The following is a 19,685-nucleotide window of genomic DNA, read 5'->3' on the forward strand; positions in this document are numbered from 1 at the left end:
TATGTGTGAACAACACCGACGCACATGAATAGAATCTCTGCATGTTCATCGCTCATTTACATAATGTCTGTCAGAAACACTAGGGGGGGGGAGTTGTGTGGCCGCTTGTGTTGTCCAGATATACGACCCCAACCGCTTGACATTCGCAGAACATACAGACTTACAGTACACTTATGTCTGAAAGCAGCTACTGTTTGTTTTTATTTCCACAGTGGACAGGGACTTTTGGAACATGAGCCAGATCAGAGGAAAGGCATGTAGCATATTATCAGCACACAGGCAAAAATATGTTTACACTCACAGCATCTGTACACTTATGTCAAACAAAAACACAAGCACACTTGTGTACGTACGCACGTGCACACACTCACGCCCACACACACACACACACACACACACACACACACAAACACACTCTCACACACACACACACACTCCTGACTCAGCTACACAGCTTTGACAGGCGTGGTGTGGTGGGGGCTTCAATGGTAATGAGATACGGGGTGATAGAAACACTCTCTCTCCCTCTCTCTCTCTCCTTCCCTCTCTCTCTCTCTCTCTCTCTCTCTAAAGGAGCGTTTTGTTAAGGCCACACGGAGCGCCGCAGCAACATGTGACCTCAGGCGAACAAACAGCATCTGGGGATTTTCTGCTCGGGCCCCTGCGCACCCGGCGAGCCTGCACTGTAATCTCTGCCCCGGCTTGGGCCCCGGGCCTCCCTATTTTCAATCACTCACACACTGTGTACACATAACATGACAATACGGGCATTCATGCAGACGCCCCGTTCGCAGATCAAAGGGCCCCAAACGTCCAGCTGTAAGCATGCTTACTGCTGAATAATTCATTCTTTTCAGCGGCTTGAAAACACGCTCAGCGGGACTTGGCAAGCGTGCAAAACAACCTTAGGAGAGAAAGAGGCCGGAGCACTCTTTTTTCCTCCCTTTTTTCCTGTGTCTGCTCCCCCCCCCCCCCCCGACCCCTCTTTTTTTCTGAAACTTGAAAATCTCTGAGATGGAAACACACACACAAACACAAAAAGAGAAAAGAAATGGGGTGCAAATCCCTCCCCTGCGATGTTTATAAGAGGGCACACTTTTGAGCCTTTAAAAGTAATCACGGCAGCAGTTTTTATTTTTTGGGGCGGAGGGGGAGGGAAATTACGCTCGGCGGTCACATTGACGAGAGGTCCAGAGTGGTCAACAGCTCCGCAGTGAAACATAATACACCAGTGTTCTCCTCAAAAAACGAAGAGGCAATTTACTCCAGAGCACTTTATGTGTGAAGCAATGGCAGGGGTCAGAAAACTATTATCGGTGCCTCTTGAACTCTGGGTCTGACGTGGGGAGGTTAACATAGCTAGATGCCGGCCAATCTTGTAGATCTTTCCGGAAGTTAAATGAGGCATGGCTCGTGTGGCACAGAGGCGAGTCGGTGGGCAGTCAGACACCGGCGACTTCACTGAAGCGCACTGATAGGGCCAATCTACGACATCAGAAAGTAGCACGGATCAAAAACAAGAGGCCGTAAATGTGACGCAGTAAAGCCCTCAACTGGTTGCTTTCATATGGCTACTTTAAAGAGCTCAGCCTCTCCAGCCCTGTAATCACAGCTGCTTATTTAAAGTCGGGGTAGTCCGGGGGTGGGGGTGGGGGTGTGGGGGGGTGTTATCTACACAGTCATGTGTTTCTCCTCAAATCACTGATAACCACTAGAACCACCCCCCCCCCATTCACCACCACCATCACCACCACACACACACACACACACACACTCTAAACATCAAAGTCAGGTCTCACCAGCCCCTTAGGAGCTAGAACCATCACAACAAAGCAGAGATCGAGAAGAATGACAAACACAGAACCGTCTCCCTCTCCTTCTCTCTCTCTGTCTCATTCTCTCTCTCTCTCTCTCTCTCTCTCTCTCTCCCACCACCTGTTCCTGCTCCTGTTGTATCACCAGTTACCCTGGGGCTCAAACAGAAAACACAAGAAAGAGCCGGCATGCCGTCCGCATCAATGGCTTTTGGATTTCTATCAGCCTTAGTGCCATCACAGCAATCTAGATGGCATCAGATGTTTGGACACACGCTGGGCGCTGGGGTGAGTGATTGTGGCCGCACTATCTCACCTCCACACCGCGCGAGGGGTTGAGGGGAGTCCTTCAAGGCGGCCTACAGGCATCCGCGGGCGGACAGCTCCTGCTGTAGGGGGTGTCCGCCGGACCTCCCGCCACTTCGGACTCAAAACAAGCCTGATGGATGGCAGCGCCGCTGACCCCGCGCGACCTCGCCTGACCCTGTCCGAGCCCGTGGCAGAGGGCACGGGAGGCCACAGAAGCTGCCAGGGCCCTCAGAGTCGAGCAAGGGAGGTGGGAGGTGAGGGGTGGGGGGGGGGTGGCACGGTCTATCACTCAACACTGACAACGTGGGCTGTCCTCCCGGCTGGTGATTCCGGCGACGACGGCAGCGGGCATTAGTCATACGGCAAAAACACACACACGCAGTTGCTAAATCATCACTTCTGCGTGAAGCTCCTGCCCTGAGTTACAGGCTGGGGAGGGAGAGGAGGAGAGAGTGGGGGAGGGGGGAGGGAGATTGACAGAGGCATGTGTGGTGTGAGAGTCGGCCTTGTTTACCTTAAGGGGCAACTGGAGAGATTATGGGTTGCTAGGCTGTTTTGGTTGATTGGTGTTGATGATAACAGAGACGGGAATGAAGCAGAGGAGGGAATAGAGAAAGAGGGGCAGAGGGAGAAAGAGTAACACAGATGGAGAGAGGGAGGGAGAGAGAGAGGGAGAGAGAGAGGAGAGAGCGGGAGGGTTGATGATGAGACAGGCTCATTCCTTTTTGGCGGCATTTAATGAGCCCCTCGACCGCACTCCCATGAGCCTCAGCGCGGTTGGGATGATGTCAGCGGATCTGGGTGAACGCGGCCTGTCGCCGCGCCAGGCCGCGGATCACTAACACTCACACACACACACACACACACACACATGGACTCCCTTCATGTGGCTCCTCCAGGAAAGGAGGGCGAGGGAGGGAAAATGTAGAGCCCTGGCCTCCCAACGTAATTTCAGGACGCCGCAGCGACGCAAAGGAGGGTTTCCTCTGACTGGGAGCGGCCCCAGCACTCCAGACACCCATCAAACAGATCCACACTTAAAAGCTGATTAATTAGCAATTTCCAAGTGTCGTTGCTTGCATCTTAAAGGAAATATGGGCAGGAACCTTGCCAGGGCTAAAGCATGACTAATCCCTTCAAACACAGGCATGAAATGGGATTTTTGTTCCTTCTGTGAAATCTCGGTTGGGTTTTTTTTCCTCCGCGTAGAACGTCTGTTGATGTAACAAACGCCAGTTGAAATATGTAAAATGCAAGTGTTTATGACATTAACGCAGCACTGTCAACTCCGGTGAAATCCACCAACCAGATTTTTCTTAGAGGGGTTCAGCAAAAAAACAAACAAACAAACAAACAAAACAGAAAAGTTCTTGCACAAGGGCTTGATTAAATCGAGGCAGGAATTATTACAAAATCCTCTGTACCCCTGCCATTTTCTTTTCCCTTGGATTATTCCATATTTACACAGTGACAGCGGCCCTAATCCTTTCCGTTCCTCACCCCCGCCACCCCACCCCCCTTCCAGCCTCTCCCATAATGCACTGTGGTCTGGGCCCGGGCCCCTAGCGTCTGAGCGAGGTGAGGGCAAGAGAGACCCAAATCCTCTGGACAATAGCCCTGCCGTCCCGCCAGCCATGATGGATGACTCCAGGGTCTCAGGCGTGCATTAGCATCACAATGGCCTAAGCCAACAATATGGAGCCTTTCAGCAGGAGGTCCCCCTCAAAACAGAGGAAGGGCGAGAGGAGGGGGAGAGTTCTTACTCACCACAGCTCTACCACCACCACCACCACCACCACCACTACTACTACTACTACTACTACTACTACTACTACTACTATTATTACTACTACTACTACTACTACTACTACTACTACTACTAATATTATTACTACTACTACTAATATTATTACTACTACTACTACTAATAATAATATTATTACTACTACTATTACTACTACTACTATTACTACTACTACTACTATTACTACTACTACTACTACTACTACTACTACTACTACTACTACTACTACTACTACTATTACTACTACTACTACTACTAATAGTATTACTACTACTATTACTACTACTTCTACTACTATTACTACTACTATTATTACTACTACTACTGCTACTAATACTACGTACTACTACTACTGCTACTACAATTTCTACTGCTACTGCTACTGCTACTGCTACTGCTACTGTTAATGACAATACCACAACAAATGCTGGTATAGTTGCTGCAACTATTATGAGAAGGCTTCTACTTCCAGCCGGTAATACTTACACTACCTTCCCGCTCAGGGAAAGTTAGCAGGTGGGTCTCTAAATAGCAACTCCTTCATCACGGCAAAGAGTTCTCACAGCCAAAGTGACTAGCTTTAACAGCCCAAGTAAATGGCTTTAACGGGCACAAGTCTCAGGGGCTAACGGAGTCGATGACTTTCCTATTAGCTGCTGCTGCTGCTGTAGCGCTAAGAGGAGCAGTCAGCAAGTTATCAGTGGTTTAAAGTTAAGTCTCCCCTCCTGCCTTCTGTTAAAATACGGCGCCTTTTGGTTTGGAGAGCTGATGGCCGGCAGCCTAAAGCAGATGGTGGGCTCAAGCAATCCCCTTGGCGCAAAGTCGGGGGAGCTTAGGCTGATATGATCAGCGGGCAAAAACGCAAGTATCACCCCGAGAGCACGGGTATTAGGAGTCAAAGGGTGAGGCTGCCTTTCCACTGCCAGATAAAAGCTGCTCTCGAAACACACGCACACACACACACACACACACACTTGTGCACACAGCCACACAAAGACACACACACACGTCTGCTGTGCATCTGATTCTGCCCGGCCAGCTGCCTATTGTAGGTGGCATAACCCGTAACATTTTGACACCCCTCGTGTCCCACATTGTGGAGAGTGGAGGAGAGGGGAGGTGGGGTGGGGAGGAAGGGAGTGTGTGTGTGTGTGTGTGGGGGGGGGGGGGCAAGGCGGCTGAACAGAGACTTCACGGCCAAAGTCAGATGGTGGGGAACCATGACGGAGGCTGTTCTTCTACATCACAATGACCGCCAGCTCGCCCCTCCCGCCCCCCATACGGGCTCTTCATTAGAGCAGAGGGCCAATCGCTCACAGCAGAGGCCCAAGCTGCTGCCTACTGGCCAGACCCGCACAATGAGAGGCTGCTGCTCGCCAACCCAGGAGCAAAAGCAGAAGGTTTCGCTGTTTTGTTTTGTTTTTTTTGGAAAGTGCTTGCGTGTTTTTTTTTTTCTCTCTCTCTCTCTCTCTCTGCAGTTCTAATGGATACTGTTGCCTTTTAAAAGGACTACAGAGTTTTCTTTTTAAATTAGCGCGCTGGGTGTTAGGCGACATGAAAACGAGCAGTTTTATGTATCTCTTATCCGTGGTTTGCATTTTGTTTTCAAAACAAGTCAGCAAACTGCATGCTTTGCCAACATTAGCAAATAAACCGATAAACAGTGTAAAATTAAGAAATGAAACACAAATTAGGTCCTCAATTCTATCACCATGGTTATGTTTTGTGGGTCATGCGGTGGGTGTTTTACGAGGGTTTAGGAGAGCAGACCAGTGAAACTAGAGCTGCTAGAATGGAATCACAGGATTTAAAAGCTGCAGTATTTGGATTCGGGTCTAATTACTGTGGAGCACAACCTGTACAAGCCAGCCTGGTCATAATGGCATGATCCTCGTTGTCAAAATGCCAATAAAGGTCAAAATGTCCATTTGATCTCAAAATGAATTGATGATACACTTTGTGTGCGCGTGTGTGTGTGTGTGTGTGTGTGTGTGTGAGAGAGAGAGAGATAGAAATAGTCAGACAGGAGGGGAAACTGTCTCTCTCCAACTAGACTGCTCTAATGTGAATGCCGGGGCTTTTGAGCTGGGAGAGAGCCCAAGGAAAAGCCGAAGTCATTAGGAGTGAGTGGAGTCGCTCCGCAGCCGTTGGGCTTTAATGGGAGTAATTAGCCGTGCTTCCTGTTAGCGAGGCCGAATCTCGTTTGTGCTCCAACGACGGGGTGGGTGGGAGGCCAGTGCAGCACAGCACAGCGCGCGCTGGGGTTGGGCTGGAAACATAACACCCGAACGCTGGATATCACACTCGGAAAATACAAACGACCTCCAGTGACCTCTCTTCATTATGTCTGGAGCAGCTGCCACTGGGGTGCTAAATGTACACTGAAAACATGTTGCCCAAGCCAAGACGAGACAAAAAAAAGAAGGCAAATCTTCTAACCTCAGCAAAAAAAAAAAAAAGTTTTTGTTTGGTTTAAAAAAAGTACCCACACAAAGGAGGGTAAAAAACACACAACTGCCTCATTATTTAAAGCATTAAATTATGTATGTGGCTACAGTTGATTGGTCTACGCTGAGTTTAGTCTCAATGGTGACTGCAGGTTTATACAACTTCCACATGTTTAAGGAATATAAAGAGTAATGAGGTTACAGTAAATTATGCTAATTGAAATTGTATAAAATGTAGAATTTCATTGAGGCCCATAAAAGATGGGGGAAGATGGGAGTAATTTGGCTTCCTCGTGTGGTTTGTCTGGAAGCTCAGCATTGTGACACAGTGGCCATTTGAATCTTGCCCGTTTTAACTACAATGAATGAGACTGGAATGTACTGAATGGCCTGACTGATGTGTTCTGCCCACTCTTTTTCACTGCACCGTGTCCAGTCAATCAAACTGATGATGTGCCTGTCAGATTATTGTCACTGTCAAAAACTACCGGTCCAATTATCACAATTTTTTAAAAAAAGGTGTCGTCTGGCCTATGGATGTAGACATAAAATGTCGGCGCAAATCCGACTCCGGTCAGCTCCATGAAGTTTTAGTTTCACTTTCGCTAATATTGCGCTACACCAGCAAACGACGGCCTTGGCAGAGGTGTGCACTCGCTGAGTGCTCTCCTAGCTGAGGCAAAGTGAACACCATCAAGTCAGTCATTAGTGGTGAGGAAGTATTTTGCCAGGGGTCGGTTTTCACCTTGAGAGTCAAATACGGAGAGAGAGATAAAGAAAGAGAGAGAGAAATGAATGTTAAAATATTAGTCATGGAGAAGTGTAAAAGCTTCTTTAGTGTTTACCCCCTGCTTTTAAGCGGGACTTGAACAGTAGGCCTGACCTTGAGATCGTTCAATATAACATGAACAATCACTCTTTTTTTAAAAAAGAAGTTTGAGCAATGGAATTTAAATTGTTCAGTTTAACATAAAAAAAATTTGTTACCATTTCTGGCTCAAGGTGGTCATGGCTAGGGTTGGGTACCGACCCCTGTATTTTTACCGGTACCGACCGAATCACGTCGGTATTACCGGGTATTGCTTCACATGAAATTGAACGGTGCTAAATTTCGGTACTTTCATGTGCATCAGGAGCGGAGTGCGCCATCTGACGTCATGTCTGAGTGTAGGCTAACGTTATGTCAATCTCAAAAACGAAAGTGAATAGGCTAACTTAATATGCACCATTTAAGCCTTCATGTATTGCACCAAGAGCAAGCATAAATGAATCAAAATAGTAGGCTTATCCCTGGTAAGAACTTAAAATAAAACTGAGAGTTGACAGAGTGCAATGAAATGCACCCATCTTCTGAATCGCGAGTGAGCTGGATCCATTCAAAACGGTAAAAACAGGACTTTAAATAGTTCAAAGCATATGTGGCAGAAAAATTTTTGAATGCTATTGAAATGTATCATGGCTAAATGATAATGATGTCTTAACAGCATTAATAATATCTAGGCTTGGCTATTTGCCATTGCCAAATACTTGCTGTATTTGTCGTGACAACAGTTCTGAGGATATTGACCGCAGCCTTTGCTTTTGTTGCGCTGCTCAGTCAGCAGATAAGAGATGGTCATAAAAAAATAGAAACTATGTCCTAACCGCGATGCGAGCAAACATTAACGATACATTTCGTTTAATTTCATTGCTGTCAATTGGAGTGTCCTCCTGACAGCAAGCAACGCGAGCAGCGCGATGTTTTGAGAGAACTGTTTTTGTTGGCATATACGGTTTCTATTTTCTCTCTGTCGCCCGCTTTGCTCTGTTACTTTGAATGAGAAATATGACTCATTAAAACGGCATATTTAACGGATTCACTGCCCCCCGATGCAATGCTATAATTTGATTATACACGTTGTAGGCTACGCCCACGCAACAGTTTGCTGGTTAGCCTACACATACAGTTAACTTGACAGACAGACTATAGCGTTTCAAGGTGGAACAATGCGCTGCATCAAGACGAGCTATACGTTCAAATTCATGATGCAATGTTTTATTAGTCAAAGGATAACCGGACGACCAAACTCGCCAGCCAACTACTCACGTTAGAAACTGACTGAAACGAAGTAATTTAAACAACAGAACTGGTAAGGAGTGGATAATAATCTACCCAGATAGCAAAATGTATTTGGCCCGGATCCGCCAGGGATTCCCACACTGTGGAACGCATAGCCTACCACCTACCTGCTTCTAGGAGACATGCGAGATGAAAAGGGCTATGACGGAGAGGTGTTAAAAAATGAACTTTTAAAATATTTGTAATTAATGAATGAATAAATGAATAACTTCTAAACCTTTTGTAAACTCTATAGTAGGCTATGTTTTCATAAAAAAAGGGGTGGCTTATTAAACATGATGCCTGGCATACCGCTGACCTAGGCTACTGTTAAATTGCACAAAACAAAGATGGAAGGATTGCTTTTTTCATGAACATGGCCTAAAATAGCTAAATCATCATATAACCCAATGGACAAATTATTTGTTCTATGTTTGGGTTTGATGGAGTCTGTTTAAAAAACTTTCACTATCCATTGTTCATGTTCATACTTAAGAAATGAGAGGGGTTTGTATTGTGTTAAAAACATTCTCAATGTATAAATTTGATTTTGTTCAACTTGTAGTTGATACAAACAAGGTGTTACAGATTCAGGAAGGGTAAGGTACCGAAAAAAATACCGTTGAATACCGACACCGAACCTCAGGCACCGGTACCGGTACCGATATCGGTTCAAATGCGATAGGTACCCAACCCTAGTCATGGCAGTTTCCATTGTCGCGATGAGGCCTGCTAACTGCTGTTGGGCTCGGTGGAATGGAAGCCATGAAGGGATGCGATATTAGTTTCTATTTTAATCCCGCAGTCCTTCAACACTCATCCCCTCTCTCCTCCTCTGTTGGAGGGTGTGAGCGGGGGACAAGCACAGACACGCTCGGTGTGGTCACACCTCATGGCTCCCGGCCACAGACCAACCCCCACACCATACCACACACACACCACACACACACACACACCACACCACCACCACACATCACACACACACATGTTTATACACACTCACAATGCACATTATTAACACACATGCTCTCTCTCTCTCTCTCACACACACACACACACACACACCCATCCTTCTGTTTTTGCACAGACACCCCCACACTTTTGCATAAACCCCCTGAGGAACATCTCCAACATTCTCTCTCTCTCTTACTCACACATTCCCTCTCTCTCTCCCTCTCTCTCTCCCTCTCTCTCTCTCTTTCTCTCAAACACACCACACACACACGCACGCACACAAACATTCTCTCCGTGCGATCATCTCACTATTTCAGTATTTTCCATGAGGAAATCACAGCTCGGAGCTGAGGCGCTGCCGGGGAGAGGAGAGGAGAGGAGAAGAGAGGAGACGGCGAAGGCAACAGGTGTGGAGAGAGAGAGAGAAAGAGAGAGAGAGAGAGAGAGAGAGAAAGAGAGAGAGCGTTCGCTGGCGGCCTCCTTACGACCGGCTCCACCGGGAGGCCGCGGCTCCCTGCGGCCGCAGCTGCAATTTGACAGCAATTTTGCTTAGGCAGGGACCATGCAGCATGTGCCTTTTTGTCAGAGCGCTCTCTCTCTCTCTCTCTCTCTCTGTCTCTCGTGTTTCAGGACCACGGTGCTTTTGTCATCTATTTATTTATTTATTTGCCTGTTTTATTCAGCTGGTGCTTCTGCGCACAATACGCCGTCTCTTCGCGAAAATTCAATTCTCCGTGTGGATTTCGCTGAGAGAGACATTCTTCCCATTGTTACGCGCGGGTCCTTCCCATTTAGATTTGGTGACCTTCTTTCTCGACGAAACTCATTTCAACCCCCCCCCCCCAACTAACACACACACACACTCCCACCACCTTCTGTGCGGTGTCATGGAGGGCGCCCTGACCCCTGCACCACACGTGCACACAAAGGACCAAACCCCCGGAACTTTCCATCTCCTAATATGCCCTCTCTCTTCCTCCCTCTCTTCCTCCTTCTCTTCCTCTCTCTTTCTTCACTCTCCGTCCCCTGCTGTTTCTTTTTTCCCAAAGACAAGATGGCCATGCATCCATCTCTATATGCAGGAATGGCATGAAACAGTTCTCGCAACCCAACAAGGTTAAAGATTCCATGGACGCCGTAGCAGCAGGTTCATCTCAGGGCCTGTGTGGCATTGAGTGTGTTATTGAGAGACCATCTGCATTGACTCTCCCTGCCGCACATGTTTACACTGGCAGGGCGGCCGTGGCTGAATAATACCGTGAATGCCACAAGCTGGTGTGTGTGTGTGTGTCTGTGTGTGTGTGTGTGAGAGAGAGAGAGAGAGAGGGAGGGAGAGAGAGAGAGAGAGAGAGAGAGAGAGAGAGAGAGAGAAATGGTGGGGGATCTGTTTCTTGCCAGCTATATCATAACTGCGAGATAGCTTAAGGGTGACCGAGAAATGACTCGAACCCTGGTCACTTCGCAGGCCTGTCTGTTTCCCTTTGGGCAGTGGAGACGGCCAACATTCACAGCTTGTACCCAGACAATGACACCCTCTTGGGCAAGCATTAAGCCTCCATCCCATGGTGGCAAATGTGGAGCTGAACCAACCATTTTTCCCCCTGCTATTTGTGAGGAAAGTGTGATTGCTTTTGCATCTGTAAAATGAATTCTGTAAAGTAAATCACTGTCTTTAAAAAAAAAAAAAAAAACACACACAACTCAAAATACCTCTTCAATGCTGATGGTAATTCTACCTAATTCCATCTACAGTTATATTAAAACAATCTAGCTGTATGCCTTCAAAATATGTAAAACAAGTCCACCTGTGGTGTGGTCAGACATGCTTCATTACTGGAATAAACTGACCTCCCAAGGTCAATCCTGCTTATTCATTAGCAGCATGCTATAATTTACCTGCTCGCCCTCATACAGTGCTGCTCAAGATAGCACTACTGAGGTTTGCTGGTGTCTTTAGGGGAAAAGCGAAGAGGAACTCTAATTCCCCTGCCCAGCGGGTAAGAGCAGGTCATCAGGACCACTCGCCTCTGCCATCGGCCGCTCTAATGACCTGAGAGGGCAGGGGCGGCGCACTCTCCGATATCGGGTCGTAAGGAACGCGTTAATTACACACGGGGGGTGGGGGGGTGGGGGGGGGGGGAACTGACCGGAGCTGGCTCGTGACATAAGCTTAAAGGATTCCCAGTGAGAAGAGAAAGAGACGGGGGGACAGAGAGATAGGGAGAGTCGGTGGTAGAAACATCTCATTTCATTCAAAGCAGTCATCAGACATCTGGTAAAGTGTCAAATGACATTTACACTGAAAAAAAAGATACAAAAGATCACACACACACACACACACACACACACACACACACACACACACACACACACACACACAAACTGTACTGCTGAGGAGATGGTGGTGAGGGTGGAGTGGGGGTGGGGGTACAGGGGGGTTGGTGAAGGGCTTGGTCAAAGAGAGCGGCAGTGTCTCTCCGTGGCCTCATTCAAGTCGGGTCCGCCGCCACTTCCTGGTGCTGGAGAGCTGTGCTACTGAGCGTGCCCGTGCTGCAGCTGTCGCTGTGGTTTTCATCGGCTTCACAATTAAGTGTCCCCTCCCCTCCCCTCCCCTCCCCTCCCCTCCCTTCCCCCCGGCTGGGCACAGCGCCAGGCCCAATGAGACTCAAAAGCAGCAGAAAGCCCCTCAGGTAAACAGTGCCGCGATAAGCTTAGCCATGGCAGCCGCGGGAGAGAGAGAGCGAGAGAGAGAGAGAGATAGAGCGAGAGAGAGAGAGAGAGAGAACGGAGGAAAAAAATTACACATTGTTTTGAAGTAAGAGCCAGTTGCTATAGAGACTGTTGCTAATTAACTGCATTGAGCAAGGTGGAAGGGGGAGAGCGAGAGGGTTGAGGGGCACTCAGGACCTGTGTGAGTGTGTATTTGTGTGTGTGTGCACATTTGTGTGTGACACACACACACAAACACACACACAAACACACACACACACACACACACACACACACACACACACACACACACACACACACACACAGATCTCTGAGCAGCCTTTGGGAGCAGAGATACCTGGGACTGTGCCTGCCCAGAAAACAGATGGCTTGATGGCGCACGGAAGGAATAAACTAGCAAACCTGTGGCAACAAATTAAGTTGTTGTCTGAGAGTGCCGTTTTGTTCTGCCTGACGTTTTGGAGCGAGAAAAGTGCTGCGATTTAAAATGTATTCAACAGGCTTAATCTTCTCCGAACACTTCTGCGGTAATTTTTCCACTGCTCCTGGTAGGGGATGACCAAAGTAGCGCCTGACAAAAAACCTGCCTGCTGTGAGATGGGAAATGTTTGATGTGTTGAGTAAGAATACCGCCACAGGCAGTTCTATAGTCACACAGCCATATGTTATGGAGTCTACCCGCCACAAAGGATTTGAGCACCTTAGTTGAAAACAAACGTCTTTCAGACTATGATTGTTTATGGTGATAGCCAAGTGTGGTTAATTTGTTTGTTTTGTCATAATGTTGATTTTATTTAACATAGGTAACTCATTTATGGAAATGGCCTTGCATTACACCTGTTGCAAAAATGGCTCAAAATGTTTCCAAAAATACAGAAACAGAAGGGAAGATGTTCATTGCTATATTTTAGTCAAGAAAGAGACAACTGTAAAAGAGAGAGTTGAACTTGAGAGTTGAAGAAAAAGCAGGAACAATATATCCCCTCTTTCCATGACATCATTCAGTTCAGGAGTAGGGAGAGGCAAAAGGGGGGGGGGTTGTGTGTGTGTGTGCGTGTGTGTGCGTGTGACTGCGAGTGTGTGTGAGAGAGAGAGTGGGGTGGGGGTGGGGGGTGTAGCGCAGCTGGTGGCGGTCGGAGGACCATCTGCTCTGCACTAATGGGGCACACTGGCTTTACGACAGAGCGGCTGCCTCCTCTCCACACAGCACAGCACAGCGCCGCCCAGCCCAGCCCAGCCCAGCCCAGCCCAGCCCAGCCCAGCCCAGCCCAGCCCAGCCCAACCCAGCCCAGCCCAGCCCAGCCCCACCAGCCCTCCCCTACTCCCCCAGGCCCCTCTCCTCATCCACCCTCTCAAAGAGCCACAGGTCTCCTCTCACCCCGAGATCAGCCCCTCACGGGCCTCCACAGTCTGAAGGCTACTCCAAATGTATTTACCACAGAAACAATAACAACCGAACAAAAAAAAGCCCTTGACCTGGGATGTCTCTACATGTCCGCTAGGAGGGGGGGTGGTGGGATTGGTGGACTTACCGTACATCTTGCCCTCGTCGGAGAGGATGATCTTGCGCCGGCCGCAGGGCGGGTAAATGGCCAGGGCCTCCTGGAAGCTCTGCTCGATGTCGGGGCTCCACACGCCCTCGGCGTCGTTGTCCATGGGCTTGTCGGCCGAGTCGCTCATGTTCTCGATGTCCTCGGCCGGACTCTCACTGCCGCTCCAGCTGCTGGGGTCCATGTTGGCGCTGGGTGGGGGGTGGGGGGCCTGGGGAATGGGACGGAGGGGACCCTCCAAGCCCGCGCTTGGACCTGAAGTGAAGTGGAGGAGAGATGGAGGGGAGAAACCTGGAGAACACACACACACACACACACAAATAATCTGTCAGTCCACAGAGCAAACATCAAAGCAGTCTTCACACAAATTAGTCAATACTAAAAAAAAATTTGAAAAAATAAATTGAAAAAAAAAAACAGGTCAGTGAGCTTCTGTATGCACACACACAGCTTCCAGTTGTAGCAGCGACACTATGACAGCTTGTGCTTTCACTGAAACCCTCTCAAGATCACAAAAATAAGTCTGTTTTTTTTTCTGGTCTTAATTTATGTGAGGCCAAACGTCTTCTAACACCCAATGAAAAGATAGTGTTCGGCAACCAGAGAGGCATGTTATGGGAACGGAGACAGAAAGCTCGTGTAGAAGGCGCATGAGGAAACGGACGAGCCAAGCCCCAGAAAGAGCCGAGCCGTAATCCAACACAGCTGCTGTAAAAACACTTACAGGCTTTCGCTGTTGTCTCCCAGCCTCTTTAAACTTGGGGCGAAAAAAATTCATGGCGGGGAGCGATTGCTGAATGAAAATTTACGACGCTCAATGCCCGCTGTGTTCGCTCTCCAAAATAGATCATGGAGGATCACATCAGGAACACTCTGGAGCTGAAAAGGGCTTTTCAGACCAAAGAGACAAGCTCTGAGCTTAAATCCCCGCTCTTCCCTGATATGTACAAGTTGCTCCATGTGACTGGGAATTTCCTGATTATGGAGTTTCATAAAGTGTAAACAATTTGAAAAATCTCTTTGCCCATTGTTAGATCCTTGTAGGATCTCAGATACAAAGCCAAGCAGGCTTTGGTAATCCAAATGACTCGCAGATGGAGAAACTGTTTTCTAAACACCAGAGGTGCTCATGCTTACAAAATATGCACACATAAGAAAACCTTTATCCACATCAAACTACACAATATGGTCTCCAGCTGAGATACAATGCACTGTAGTTTTCTCTGTCTGTAGCATACTGATTGTCTGTACAATGGATGCTTTGTAGATCACTGTATAATTGATGTGTGTGAGTGTGTGTGTGTGTGTGTGTGTGTGTGTGTGTGTGTGTGTGTGTGTGTGTCGGGGTGGGAGGCGTGGGGAACTAGAGAAGGACAGAGAGCAATCACCCACAGCACAAGCTGCAGCTTGGGTTTTGAATTTGGGGTTTGTGTGCTGGGTGCCACTGACTGCTGACACTGCACAACTACTTTGTGCTTCTGAAGGCCTGGAGTTAGTGTGTGTGTGTGTGTGTGTGTGTGTGTGTGTGTGTGTGTGTGTGTATGTGTGTGTGTGTATATGCGTGTGTGCACACGTGTGTGTGTGTGTGTGAGTGAGAGAAAGAGAGAAAAGCCCTCTCATTCCAGCCGCTAAACAACTCGGGGGCCTTAATATCATCCCCCTGACTGCATAATCAACTCGGCCCCTAATCGCTTCCAGCACTGATACGGCACACTCCCGACTTCCATCTGGGGGTGGGGTGGGGGGGTTTGGAGGGGGTAGGGTGAAGAGGGGTTTGGGCGGGGGTGGTCGAGGCGCAACCCAGTAACCCCAGTCTGAGGCACGAACTCAGGGAAGAGAAGACAGCTGAGCTCCAACAGGCAGTTTCATAGCCTGCATGAGCAGTCCCAGGTGTAGCCGCGCGAGTGGCCAAGAGGTGTGCTGGATGAGTGGTCAAACAGGGAGCCAAGGTTAACTTGGGAAAAAAAAAGAAAGAGCGAGAGAGACCATCTGTGAACAGAAACAAAATCTCCTCGGTTGCCGTGACACTTAGATCCGACGGCGATCCGCGACGGCTCGAGGCACGGTGACATTTTTTTGAAAGGACGATAAAAGTCGACGCGTGTAAATGCAGCAGGTGATTGCCGAAACATCTCACAAAAAAAAAAAAAAAAACGCCCCTCAAAAAGAAAGGAGTATTTCAGAGAGCCATTGATTTTCTCAGGATCACCGGCAGTTGACAACAGGCTAATCCATGTTAGACAGCTGTGCATCTGTCGCTCCCTCTGTAATTTACAAGGCTGTGAAACATCAAAAGGCAACGAGGAGAAAAAAAAAAAAAACAAAGCAAAAAGAAAAAAAAACAAAAAGCAGGGAACAGGAGAGAGAAACCAAACATATACTTTCTTCACTGCACTTCCATCCACCTCATAGCATTAACAAACAATTCAGTTCCATCTATGGCCTGTTTGAGTCTCCCTCTTTGTCGAAATGCCGTGTGTAAAGACGGCCAGCTTTAATGGGTAAAATCCATGACAGTCTGCACCATAGAATGTAACCCAGCCATTTCATCCATCAGCAAAATTACTGACAACACAAATGGCACCAAACAACCCAGCATATTATTCCAGCCCAGGAATAATGCAGCCCTCGTACAGAAAGACAGGGAACTTGAGCCTATGATTCAATTTAAGCACAAAACAGCTGAGCTGTGAACAAGGGCTTTACTGTATGTGTGTGTGTGTGTGTGTGTGTGTGTGTGTGTGTGTGTGTGTGTGTGTGTGTGTGTGTGTGTGTGTGTGTGTGTGTGTGTGTGTGTGTGTGTGTGCGTGTGTGTGTGCGTGTGTGTGCGTGTGTGTGCGTGTGTGTTTGTGCTGCAGAAATAAAGTTGGAAAGAGATGTCAAATGTGCTTGGGCATCTCAGCATTTCTGGGTGTTCTGTTATGTATTGCATATGTGTGTATGCGTGTGTCTCTCTCTCTCTCTCTCTCTGCATGTGTGCGCACATGGTGATAATTCTTGGTGATGCGCCTTAACACATCTTCACAAGACCTCCACCCCCCCTCACCACCACACCCCACCCCACCCCGACCCCCTGTACTCTGCAGAGCCTCGCCGCCACGCCGACGGAAGCCAAGAGCCACGGAGTCCCTGCGCCGCACACACACACACACACGCGCGCTGCACTGCAGCCATGGCAATATGGCCGAGGCTGATGGCAAAGTGGGGACTGCTTCTAGCGGGGGCCCCAGTGGCAGATGGGAAAGGGAGATTAGTCATGCAACAATATACTGTGGCTACACTTACACACCGCTCCTCGGCCCTCCAGGAAAAAGGGGGACAGCATTCCAAACAAATGGCATGGCATGGAGGCGCGTCCGCGCACAAAACAAGGGGGCACACATCCACAGCCGAGCAGCTGTCAACCTCCCGCACTGCTTGCGCGCCTGTGCCAGCCGCTGGGGTTAGTGTGTGTGTGTGTGTGTGTGCGTGCGCGTGTGTGTGCGCGTGTGTGTGCGTGTGCAGGCTGACACTCAACTGCCAGGTGGGCACATGCATAACATGCACAACACAGCGCCAACTAGTTGTAATTGAATGTAATGATAGGTATTATGTGTGAGAGGAGAGCTGCTCGAAACGTGTGTCTGTATGTGTATGTGAGTGAGTGAGTGAGTGAGTGAGGGTCTGCTCAGGCACTCATTTGAATTCAATCAGTCTAGATCAGTCTCAACCTCAGTCTATACTGATATTGCACTACTCTCACCCTCTTTTCAGTTGTATATTGCATCTTGCTTGTGCCTGTTGAGGTGTCCACAGCCATGGCAACCTGACAGGGACAATAAGAAGGCGGACATTCCCAGCCACACTCCCCCTCCGGACAGTTGCATTCCCACCCATAGTGTCTGTTTATTGAAAATGTACATACTGTATTTATTCTTATACCTAGCCTTATTCTACTGCTCTTCATTCTACAGTATTCTTACTGTTCTGTATTTTTATTTTTATTTGTATTTTTTTAATGTTATTGTTGAGTGTTGTACTTTGAGAGCAAAGAATAACTGGAGTCAAATACCTTGTTTGTTTACGCAAACCTGGCCAGTAAAGCTGATTCTGATTCTAATTAGCGACATGAGAGTAAAAGCTCTCTCAACACAATATTATGCAGTTGACTCCCTATGTGTGCTCTACATTCTATAAACAATTTCAATTTCAATTTAATTTAATTTCAATTATAGAGCGCCAAAACATTACACATGTCTCATGGCGCTTTACAAAGTGTTAAACATTCAACGGATAAATAGAAGAGCGTCCTCTATTTTAAACGTTTTAAATGATGAACAAATGGTGAAGACTTCAGGGACAATTCTGAGTTCTTGCACCAGTGTAGGCACTAGGCATGCGTATACATACTGCAAACACTGTTCACAGTCAACCCCTCATTTACAGTAGGGAGGAGCTCAAAAGGCAAAACTGTAAAAGGAATCATTACCATAAGATAACTGAAATATTAGATAACCATTGAAAGTCAATCACAACATGCTCACGCAACTACTGAATCAAAAGAAGACTGAACATAAGAGGAACATCTAAATGTGAAAGAAATCGGTGTTATACTGTACAGTTATTTATGTGTGAAGTTATTCAAACTGAATCATTTTCAATGGGCCAGAACTGATTCTCTCTGCCTGATAGGGTGACCACCTGTCCCGCTTTACGTTGTACTGTACAGCAATTTTACCCTTTGTCCCGCCTCACGCAAATTGAGCATTTGTCCCGCTTTTTCATTCGACCCTGGCCAATTGAAAATAAATACACAAATACGTTCATAGGCGTAGTGTTAACTTATGTGCAAATAGTTCAGAGGAAAGCAATAAAATCGGTAGTCGATAGGCTTAGTTGTACGTCAATCAAACTGTTGCCTGCTGCACAAACTCCTCCGCAACGTTGTCAAAGATCTCGAATTGGAGAGCGCGCTCTTCGGTCAGGTTAAGCTGCCATGGGCAGTGTGGCCACGAAAAAGAGAAGATGCACTTTTAATAGCGAATGGACCGCAATAATAATATAGCCTATTGGCAAAGACCAGTAGACGGTGAAGCAGAGAGAGCATTTTGCATTTGCATTTTTCTCTGGGGCACGGTGAAGAATACGATGTGAAGCGACATGGTGCAAGTGAGTCCTACAAAACTAGAAGCACTCCGAGAGCGCAGACCTAGGCCAAGCGAAAACATAACCGCCTGGGTTACTCCCATTTAATCGTTTGTTCCGTGGGTCATTTCAGACCATTCCTGAAAATTCCATCCATAACTGTTTGAGTTATCTTGCGAACCAACAGATAACGAACAGACAAACGAGCCCCGATGAAAAGTGATCGAGCGTCTATCATGACGTAGGCCTATCACACACACACACACACACACACACACACACACACACACACACACACACACATTAATGTTGCTCTTCCGACTGCATAACAAGTTAGTAATTGTTCCAGATTCTGAAATAGCTAGGAAAATGTAATGTGGCTGTTGTTATCAAAAAAGATTCTGGTTTAGCCTACCTTATTTGCACTGAAATAGTTCAACTTTCTATAGGCAAACCCTTAAAATTTTGCACTATTAGGCCTTATATTTTGTTGAGCTTAAATAGGTTAGGCCTAATATTTTTTGTGTGTCTTGTATTTTAAGGTGAATTTGATTCACTGAGAGCATTCTTTTAGCTGCATAATGACTGGTCCTTTGGACAGTTGACTATTTCGATAGTCCCAATAAAGAAGAGATGTTGCAAAATTAGTGTTTTGTCTTTTAGGTAGTGTCTTAATATTTTGGTCGGTAGGCTTAAAAAATATTGCTTAGTAAATTAGATAGACAATATTGTATGTTTAAAGTTATTACGTCTGTCCCACATTGTCCCACTTTACCATGCTACTTGTCCCACATTTTTTCTGACTGGAGGTGGTCACCCTACTGCCTGATGAAGGTCTAACGACCGAAAGCTTGC

General features: G+C 47.4%; 1 protein-coding gene across 1 annotated transcript in view; it reads right to left on the reverse strand.

The window, feature by feature from the left end:
- Nucleotides 1–19,685, reverse strand: part of tead1a (TEA domain family member 1a) — a 42,448-nt gene that overhangs the window by 13,978 nt on the left and 8,785 nt on the right. Inside the window, exon 2 of the mRNA XM_062547304.1 lies at nt 13,689–13,997. Coding sequence (XP_062403288.1) covers nt 13,689–13,890 — 202 coding nt within the window. The 5' untranslated portion in view covers nt 13,891–13,997. The remainder of the gene's footprint in view (nt 1–13,688; nt 13,998–19,685) is intronic.

This window comes from Sardina pilchardus, chromosome 10 (assembly GCF_963854185.1).
Source record: "Sardina pilchardus chromosome 10, fSarPil1.1, whole genome shotgun sequence".
NCBI lineage: Eukaryota > Metazoa > Chordata > Actinopteri > Clupeiformes > Clupeidae > Sardina > Sardina pilchardus.